Consider the following 9,980-nt stretch of genomic DNA (forward strand, 5'->3'; position numbering starts at 1 on the left):
AGGATGTTTCTAAACCCATTGTGTGTTTTTGTTTGATATAGACGGTGGATGAGGACATCTTGGCTTCTTTGCGTGAGCTGGAAGAGGCTCTCTCTGATTCTGCTCCTCTTGATGGTGCAGAGAGCAAAGTTCAGCGGTCTGGATACTATCAGGAGTGTCTGTTTTACCTGCTCACCTACGGCACACACTTGAGCCTCATCAGCTTTTACCTGCGCCACGACTGCCTGAGAGATGCACTAACCCACGTACAAAACAAGGTTCTGCAAAGTTACAGAGCACTTTGCATTATTGTAAATTTTTTATCAGTAGGATTTTATTTTATTTTTCAGCAAGGATGCATTCATTTGAAAACATTGTACAATAAAGACATTTATTATGTATATTTCAAATAAATACAGATTTGAAAATTCTCTATTCATAAAATAATCCAGAAAAAATGAATGCATCACAGTTTCCACAAAATTGTAAATATAGAAACTGTTTTCTACATTGATAATAGTAAGAAATGTTTTTTTTTTTTAGCACCAAATCAGTATTAGAATGATTTCCGAAGGATCATGTGACACTGAAGACTGGAGTAATGATGCTGGAAATTCAGCTTTTACATCACAGGAATAAATTACATTTTTAAGTTTATTAAAATAGAAAACAGTTATCTTTTATTGTAATAATATTTCATAATATTATGTGTTTACTGTATTTTTGATGAAGTAAATGCAGCCTTAGTGAGCATAAGAAAATTCTTTCAATTTTTACTTTTTTTTTCCAAACAAACCAAATTCTTTTTACAGGTACTAAATATGTACGTTTATGTTTATAAAGTTTCTCTCTCTCTCTTTGTCTCTGTCTGTCTGTTTCTAGAAGTGTACAGAGGACGTGTTTCTGGAGGGCATCTTTCAGCCCTGTCTTGAACGTGGGCGGTTGGGGACTTTGCAGAGTCTGTTAGAAACTCTGGACCCCACACTGGAGACTTGGGGCTGTTACCTTCTTTCAGCCTGTCAGTCACTGCAGCGCAGGGGACACTACCACTCTCTGTACCAACTCCAGCAGTTCATGATGGTACCAACACACACACAAACACGCACACATTCTCTCTTTCTCTGTAAGGTCTTCATCAGCATGCTTTTATTCGATTTCTCCTTCCGTCTCTTTGTAGGATCACGTTCGTGCCGCTATGACGTGCATTCGCTTCTTTTCTCACGGTGCTCAGTCCTATCTTCAGCTGGGAGAACAGCAGCGCTGGCTGATCCGAGCCAAAGAGCACCTGAGAACTTACCTACAGGAACAGCAGAGCCGGAGGAAATCACACAGCTCCTCTTTCAGGAAGAAAATGAGCTCCACTGATGTCTCAAGGTAATACAAGGGGGGAAATTAAAACAGTACTATACTATACACAATAATATAATTAAATACTATTTATTTTCATTATGTATAACATAAGTGTTATTAAAATATTATATAGTCAGATACTGAAATACAGTTCCTCATTATTTTGGCTGTGGTATGTTGCAGACACGTACACACAATCGAGCTGCAGTTGGAAGTGACGCGCTTCTTACACCGTTGTGAAAGTTCACCATCCAAGACCGCTGTAGGCCCCGCCCCCCCAGGGAACAGTGGCCCACCCACTCTGTTTGGAAACAGCCCTATGAAGGTGGACGTGGCCTGCAAGGTGAGCTAGGAAAACACACTCTTCTGTACACACAGTTTAGTCCTTATTGTTGCGTCCCCTTCCATATCTCTGTTTCTTATGGTGCGGTTACATAAGTGAAATTTCGGTGCATTGTTTAATATCAATAGTGTAGCGATGTATGAATCCTGCTCACATAGAATTCTTTCGCCTTGTCAACACGCCGAATCCTTGTGACCAAATGGAACCCATTGTGAAATCTTTCACTCTCGTGAGAACTTCTCAATCGTGTGGATTCCTATTGAAATGACTGGGCCATGAAAATTCTCAGAACAACAGTAAATGTTCTGCGGTAAAGCACACCTTAATTTTGTAGGTTGCATTTAAGAGAGTTCTTCACATCTTCATTCATAAGATAGTCATTCTGAGTGGAAAGAGGTAATGGTGCATATCTATTCAAATGAAAATAAATGAAAAAGATTCAATAAGCTTATTAAAATAAATCAATATTTTTTTTGTTCTTTTCTGGTCTGTATTTTGTGCGTATATTGTGTTTGTAAGTGTTTAACTGTAAGTATTTCCATGAATGGATTCCACACATTTCAGTTTGAGATGATTGCTTGGTTTGAATCATGCAAGACTAGGAGTGTGTGCGTAATGCATTTTGAGATACTGTATGCTTGTGGTTAACAGCATTAACTTTAGAAGCAGTGTTATATACATTAACTGGAAAATTATCCTATTTCCTAACATATAAAATGCACATCATGCTTAGAGTGCTGTATTTTAGATTTGCATGATTTGACTATTTTTCATGCTGAGATATAATGTATCAGATAATCAGATACCAAAAATTCAGATGTTTTTGCTGTGTACACGCATGTTACAAATATCTGTGCCAAATATCTACACTACTTTTTAAAGTTTGGGGTCGGTAAGATTTTTTTGTGTGAAATATGTAATTGTAATTTAAAATGTAATTTATTCCTGTGATGCAAATCTGAATTTTAAGCATCATCATCTTCAGTCTTCAGTGTCACATGATCCTTCAGAAATCATTCTGATTTGATGCTCAAGAAACATTTCTTATTATTATCAATGTTGAAAACAGTTAATATTTTTGTGGAAACCATGATGATACATTTTTTCAGGATTCTTTGCTGAATAGAAAGTTCACAGCATTTATTTGAGATAGAAATCTTTTTTTTTTTTTTACATTGTAAAAGTCTGAATAAAAGTGTTAGTTTCCTTCAGAAAAAAAATCTTACTGACCCCAAACTTTTGAAGTGGTGTACATACAAAAGTCAAAACTGGTTGGCATAAATCTAACAGAGACTATAGATGAAATCTGATTGAAACAAACTACAGTATAATCAAATCTGGCTGCATTTTGCACAGGTGATGCTGGGAGGCAAGAACATTGAGGAAGGATTTGGCATCGCATACCGAGTGATACAGGTAAGCGTTTATGACACTTCTTTTATGGTTTGAGTCCTTGTCTCATTCACATCTGACTCTGGTTTTCTCTCACGTGGTGCAGGACTTCCAGCTGGAGGCACTGGCAGTGTACATAAGGGTCGGCCAGCGCCTGGTCCGGCAGCGCCATTACCCGTCTGTGCGGCAGCTGCTGAAGTGTGTAGGGGAGTCTGGGACGGCCTCTAAACACGACTGTGACGCCATTGTGCTCAGCTGTGTCTCTGTGGCTGATAAGAGTCCTGCAGATGTGAGTCTAATGATCTCTTTCTACTCAGATTGTGTTTCTGCTTTGTATATATTTGCATATATAATATTATAAAAATAAATAATTAAATATAAAAGTATTAGCCTAAATAATGCTTTTTTTTGGCTCAGGCTAAAGAACTAGAGACCCTGATTCTGGAGTGTAAGAGTTCAGAAAACAAGGTTAGGTTTCTCTTTTTCTCAGTCTATATTTGTTATCCTCTCACACACGTCCTTACCTTCATTCACATTCTTTTCTCTCTCTCTCTCTGTAGATAAAGGCATATCTCCAGTGCAGTAAACTGCGGGCAGCGTATCTCCAGGCTGTGAAGCTTGAGCTTGTAAAGGCGACTCCTTTAGTACAGGATGTGATGCGGGCCGCTGAAAGCTCAGGTGACTCCGTCATGCACAACATCTGCCGCCAATGGCTTTTGGAGCATCATGAACAATCTTCACGGCAACGACATGCCAACAACTGATAACCACTACCAATCCCCATTGTGAACACCAACTTATCCTGCTCTGCGTTGATTGGTTAGAGTGAAATAATAATATGTCAGGAAATTAATCACCACTGTGCCACTTTTGCTGGTCTCTATCAGAAAGAAAACTGTCCCAGGTTACCTTTAACAGGGCCAGAGATAACATTAAGGATAAAACGACATTCACATCTGTGTGCTTCTTCAGTATTTGACTTGGCTTATTCTCCTACCTCAGGAAAATATTTTTTTCTTTTCATCTATGTCAAAAAGACTAATCACTGTGTCTAAATCTCATCCTGATGGAATGAGGTCATATGGTAGTAAAATTACTCTGCATGTGCCATGATATTAATTCTCATTTGAGTTCATGGCAAGTTTACAATGCTTTCTCTATAAATTTAGTCTCTCATCAGCCTTAAAAAAAAACAAAACAAGGCTGTTTATTCTGGTCCTCACTGAGAGATTGCACTCAGATGTGATTGAACTACAAAAAACGTATTATTAAAAGGGAAGATGTGATTCACAGGCATTATGATGAGTGAGCTCTGTGAACAAACATAAGCAGTATCTTAGATATTGCAAAACTTAAACTAACAGTTACAACGGGAAAATAAGGGATTCTGGGTAGAACATGGCAATTTGAAATATACTGTATCAGTAAAACATTGCTTACGTGTTTGTCTATAATACAAATTACCCTACAATTCACACCCTGAGATTATGTGCACTCTTTATGAATGTGTGTGAGAGAGTGTGTGTATATACTGTATGTTAATCAGATTAAACTGTCACTGACCCTCCTGAAATTTGTTTTATAATGTGGAATGTGTATAAATGTTATTGTGTAAAGTAAATCTCTTTTTAGGGATATGTTACCCAAGTTTACCCAAAAATGAAAATCTTGTCGTCATTGACTTCATGTCATTCCAAACCTGTATGATCCGTTATTCTGCTAAACATTAAAAGAAAACTAGTAACCAAAAAACACTGGAGCTAATTGACTTCAATTGTATGGACAAATAAAACACTGAGACATTTCTCAAAATATCATCTTTTATATTCCACAAAAGAAAGTCATACAGGTTTGGAGTGACACGAGGGTGAGTAAATCATGACAGATTTCCTTTTTTTGTTGAACTATCCTTTTAAGGGACTGTCTGTTTTTTTCTTTAGAGAATAGAAAAAAATCTGAACAAATTTGGTTTACAGAACCTATGCGCATATTAAAATGAATAAAACTGTTACAGAGATGTTGCCAAAGAGACAGATGTACTCATGTCTAAATCCAATTAAAGTGACAAATAATGTCTTCTGAAGGTACATATTAATTTAAAATGAGTTAATAAATATGCATTTAGCTTTATAAAAAGCTATTTTCAAAAAAACAATACTGACTTTTTCTGGTTTCACAGACCGGGCTTAGATTTATTAACGTGCCTTAGAAAAAACATTACTGGCGTGTATCTTGAGACCAAACAGTAGCATTGACATATTTTAAGATATCCAAGTGCAAGTTGCTTTCAGTTAAAACAGCTCAAACATGCATTTTAGTCTGGGACTAGGCTTAAGCCTTGTCTGTGAAACCGGGAGATGAAATAATAAATCTCGGTTTTTAGATTAATTTTGTTTGAGTTAATTTTTTTTAATATAATACTTGTTTTAATAATGAACCTCTTGATCATAGTATAAAATATCTGTTAATATTATTTGCAACAATATCCTTGTGTATTTGTATCTTTTAACAAATAAAGAAAGGAAAATACACAAATGACACTTTTTCTCACTGTATATATTTAAATATTTATCTCTGGTTATGATTGTTCCACAGTAGTTAAAAGCACATCTGTATAAAAGACTTCAATATGCAGCTTCATGTGAGAATACTGAGATGGGAGTTAAAGCAGCGTTCAAAATACAAACGGTGAAATCAAAATTCTCCACAGATTTGTTCTAGAGTAGAAAAAACTCATACTTGCTTGTCACAAGGGCATGATAGAAAATTGGCGAAAAGGCATAAGATGGATTGTGCTATTGAAAGCATAGATTAGAGAAAATGTACATAAGTGTTTCAAACAAAACCAAGCAAAACATAAGTGATCACTGAAAATGTCTAAGAATAAAGGGTGGAAGAGATAGTAAGCGGGTCAAATGAATGTTTCAGTCCCACTCAATGCCTAACAATTCACAGCTTACATCCCACAGATTCCGTGCCGTCTCCTCACTCCGTCCCTGAGGGGCCACAAAAGCTGGGACACAATCACTGTGTGAGAGAGAGAGAGATGTTTAATAATATGCCAATACCAAATGAAATGCATGAGCTGCAATTTTTTTTAGTAAGTAATAATTTAAATATTAGTCTGTTTTAACATAAAAGGCTATTATATGACTTTAGATGAGTTGGAATATAGTGAATGCATTGCATGGACTGCTTAAAAGGGATAGTTCACCCAAAAATGACAATTCTGTCATTTACGTTCCAAACCTGTATGATTTTCCATAGAAAACAAAAGATGATACTTTGAGAAATGGTTTGCAAATAATGATAAATTATTAAAGGTGAACTATCCCTTTAACAATTCGTTTATGGTGCTTGACCCCCGTCCCCATCCACTTTTTTATATGAATAACAATATTCAGGATATCTTGAAAAATGTACCTTCAGCATCAAGCAACCGTTCTGAAGTGTGCTGTACCTGAAATGTTTGCCTGAGATTGACTGGAGCTCCTCAGCGACGGCGCAATAGACGGACGTTTGAGCTCCTTCCTTCGGGGTCTTGAGGAACATGGAGAAGACCGCAAACAGCAGCGACATTGCAGTAGAATGACGCACCAGCTCCGACCTCACCGTCCCCGGGTGCAGAGAGTTCACGCTCACATTTGACCCTGATAAAATACAAGTCAAACTGACATTTGCTGCAAAGCAGGATACAGAATGTACTTTTTCTTTTTTCATTTTAGATCCTTGTTTGATCCACAACAGCACTCACCGTGGAGCCTTCGCGCAAGCTCGCGTGTGAAAAGCACGTTAGCCAGCTTGCTCTGGCAGTAGGCAAGCCCGCTGTTGTAGCTGCCCTGACTGTGCAGGTCGTGGAATCGAATCCAGCCGAAATTATGTGCCAGGGAAGAAACAACCACGATTCGTGATGGCGCGCTACGCTTCAGCAGACCAATGAGGAGATATGTCAGCAGGAAGTGACCTGAATGAAGAAAAGGTGCAGGCGTGAGTCCCCTCACTAAACCCACCGCATACTTTAGGGGGTCTGGTAAAACTCAATGGTCTCAGGGGAGGCAAGAGAGACGAGGCCTCCCGCTGTCATTTTACTTGCTTTTTAATGTCACATTTTGTAATATTTGCGTAAATACAAGTATTATTCACACTCACCCAGATGATTGACCCCAATCTGCATCTCAAAGCCATCGGCCGTTTTCATATAAGGACACATCATGACACCAGCATTATTGATGAGGATGTGCAGGTGATTTACCTCTAAATAAAGTTAAATAAAGTTAAACTTAAATATCTGGGGCTTGGAAGACTCCTTGTCTGAGATTGTTGATATACTGTATATATTTGCTTTGAAGTGAGTGTAGTTGAACTGCATCAGACATAATAAGGCAGTACCTCGCAGGAATCTCTGAGCGAAGGACCGGATGGAGCTGGTGTCGGCCAGGTCCAGTTCCCTCACCTCCACTTTGGCTCCACCCACTCGTGTACGGATTTCTGTCGCCGCCTCTTCACCTTTCTCCACATCACGACATGCCAGAATCACACGTGCACCTGTTAGCAAACAGGTCTGAACTGTTACTTCAGCTGCACAGTAAGCCTGTTTATTTAAACTGAATTAATGAAATTATTTCATAAGATATAAGGTATTTAGTAAAGGTGTTGAGGAGTTGGACAGACCTCGAAAAGCTAAATCCAAAGCTGTTTCCTTCCCAATTCCTGAGTTTGCTCCTGTGATCAAGGCAACTTTTCCATCTAACCGTGCTGTGGATCGACACATTCCTCCTGCTGCATATTTCCTGCACAAACATGGAAAGTTAATATAAAAAGATTTATTTATCTATTACATTTAATTTTTTATCCTGTCTTGGATCATCGGTTCAGGCTTGTGGTGGTGTAATGGTGTGAGGGATATTTTATTGGCACACTTTGGGCCCTTAGTACCAACTGAGGATCGTTTAAATGCCACAGTCTACCCGAGTATTGTAGCTGACCGTTTCCATCCCTTTATGACCACAGTGTATCTTCTTCTGATGGCAGTTTTGAGATTGGGGTAGGTACCTAATACAGGACAGGTACAACTAGCAAGGTGTACCTATTACAGTGGCCAGTGAGTGTTTATGTGTGTGTTTATGTCTGATATATTAAACACCAGCTCTCACTGTACAACACAGCAATCCACGCGTAACCAATAAGGGAAAGTCTTGATTCATAATTGGAAATGGATGTTTTAATGCATTACGTTTTTTCCCCACAATGTGCCCAAAGATTTAAATATCAGAATATCATAAAACTTCCCCATTGTTAACTATTGCTTTAAGTTAATGAGAGCTGCTAAATCAAATTTATTTATTTTTAATAAAGAAAACAATTTTATTTTATATAAATTGCACTCTCAAAAAGCTATTTCTTGCCTATTACTTGTATAATAATATAAATTATATAAGAATTATCACATAAATTATAAATTACATATATAACAGGCAGTCCTAAACTATGATTATATGCATTTACGTCCCACTGGAGCCAATGAAGCAGCGCGTTTACGCTGAGAGGCGGGGCGATCCGCCCATGCTGTCATTCTATTGGTTGGTTTCTAGAGCAGATCATGTCAAGAGGAGGCGGGTCCACCAAGAGGCAACCTGTCCTGAACATTCAGCAACACTGCTGATTGCGGCGCTCATTTTACAATCTAAATAAATACTAAATAAAATCGTGTAACGTAAAATGTGTTATCAATTATTAAAAGGTCGAGTTCGGTTAGATTAACAGCTGTGACTATTTAATATAATTATAAGACTGGGCTGTTTTACGCTTCAGTGGCTACAATGCTTTCTTTACATTCATAGACTATTTCTGTCTTAGTCTCCCACATCATAGCCTAATGTTCTCATCTCTCATGAACATTATGCTCTTGTTTTACAGAAAGTATGAATGTTTTCATGCATAGTCCTTTTATAATAAATAAGACTGAATAGCATTTTCAAATCTTTCTCTCCAAAAAAATAAAAAATAAAAAAGAGAGGCAGAATTGCTTACCTGATTTGAGGGGACAGCAGCCTTAAAATCAGCGCGACCAGCCCTAAACCAGCCGCAAACACTACGAGCATAAGCATCATGACACTGTGTGCTTTACTCCCGTCTGTCTCTGTCGGTGTGAATGTGTTCAGCCTCCCACTCACATCTACAGCTGTGGTCCCAGGGAATGATGGGATTGTAGTTTCCATTGTCTGGACAATTTATTCTAAATATTCATTAATGTCTTGCTGTTTTGTTTTAAAATTATTATTTTATTTACATTTACTTGCACCTTAATTTTTATTTCTAGGCTATATAATTCATCTCTCTCTCTCTCTCTCTCTCTCTCTCTCTCTCTCTCTCTCTCTCTCTCTCTCTCTCTCTCTCTCTCTCTCTCTCTCTCTCTCTCTCGTGTGTGTGTGTGTGTTAGAGAGAGTGTTGGTGTTTTTCTAGTATTGTAAAATGGCAATAAAATGATTTGAAAATGAAACTGAATCGTTTTTCAGGAGCTAAAATCAATAAAAGGAACGTGAACACATGATTCTTTAATTTGGGTAAAGCAATCTTAATAAGTCGTTTATGCAAGTTAATTACGGATATATGTGCGCTTTTTCAGTCTGTTGGAGCTTCGACAGGCCAATCACATTTTCAAAACCCGTTTATTTGTGTTTTCTGGAAAATGTAAACTACAAATCCCACAATGCATTTATGACGCAAGCTGTCTATATGTGTGCCCTGTTGAACTGTTGCACATTTTTGTTAGATTTAGCAATATAACGCATCTTAAATTATAATTCATACACGTACATATTAGAAATTACTGATTTTTAGGTGTTAAGATTTAAAAAAAAATAATGGCTTGGGTCTTTCGCTCCCTTTTTGTTTTCAGGCTAAATCAAAACCACCT

At 37.6% G+C, this 9,980-nt stretch overlaps 2 protein-coding genes across 5 annotated transcripts in view; one reads left to right on the forward strand and one right to left on the reverse strand.

Moving 5' to 3' along the window:
* zfyve26 (zinc finger, FYVE domain containing 26) overlaps window positions 1-5,603 on the forward strand; it is a 27,152-nt gene extending 21,549 nt beyond the window's left edge. For all 4 annotated transcript variants that reach the window (XM_081351853.1, XM_081351854.1, XM_081351855.1 and 1 more), the window contains exons 34-41: window positions 42-257; window positions 862-1,059; window positions 1,157-1,353; window positions 1,513-1,672; window positions 3,029-3,088; window positions 3,171-3,353; window positions 3,482-3,532; window positions 3,625-5,603. In XM_081351853.1, the coding sequence (XP_081207979.1) occupies window positions 42-257; window positions 862-1,059; window positions 1,157-1,353; window positions 1,513-1,672; window positions 3,029-3,088; window positions 3,171-3,353; window positions 3,482-3,532; window positions 3,625-3,828 (1,269 nt within the window). In that variant the 3' untranslated portion in view covers window positions 3,829-5,603. The remainder of the gene's footprint in view (window positions 1-41; window positions 258-861; window positions 1,060-1,156; window positions 1,354-1,512; window positions 1,673-3,028; window positions 3,089-3,170; window positions 3,354-3,481; window positions 3,533-3,624) is intronic.
* On the reverse strand, window positions 4,872-9,240 carry rdh12 (retinol dehydrogenase 12). The gene is made up of 7 exons (XM_081351857.1): window positions 9,095-9,240; window positions 7,736-7,854; window positions 7,454-7,609; window positions 7,214-7,318; window positions 6,819-7,028; window positions 6,525-6,714; window positions 4,872-6,091 (listed from the first exon to the last, which is right to left on the reverse strand). Exons 1-7 carry the CDS (start codon window positions 9,172-9,174, stop codon window positions 5,989-5,991), a joined length of 963 nt encoding a protein of 320 aa, XP_081207983.1. The 5' UTR covers window positions 9,175-9,240; the 3' UTR covers window positions 4,872-5,988.
* Between the last annotated feature and the right edge of the window lie 740 nt (window positions 9,241-9,980).

This window comes from Scardinius erythrophthalmus (assembly GCF_964197995.2).
Source record: "Scardinius erythrophthalmus genome assembly, chromosome: 21".
Lineage (NCBI taxonomy): Eukaryota > Metazoa > Chordata > Actinopteri > Cypriniformes > Leuciscidae > Scardinius > Scardinius erythrophthalmus.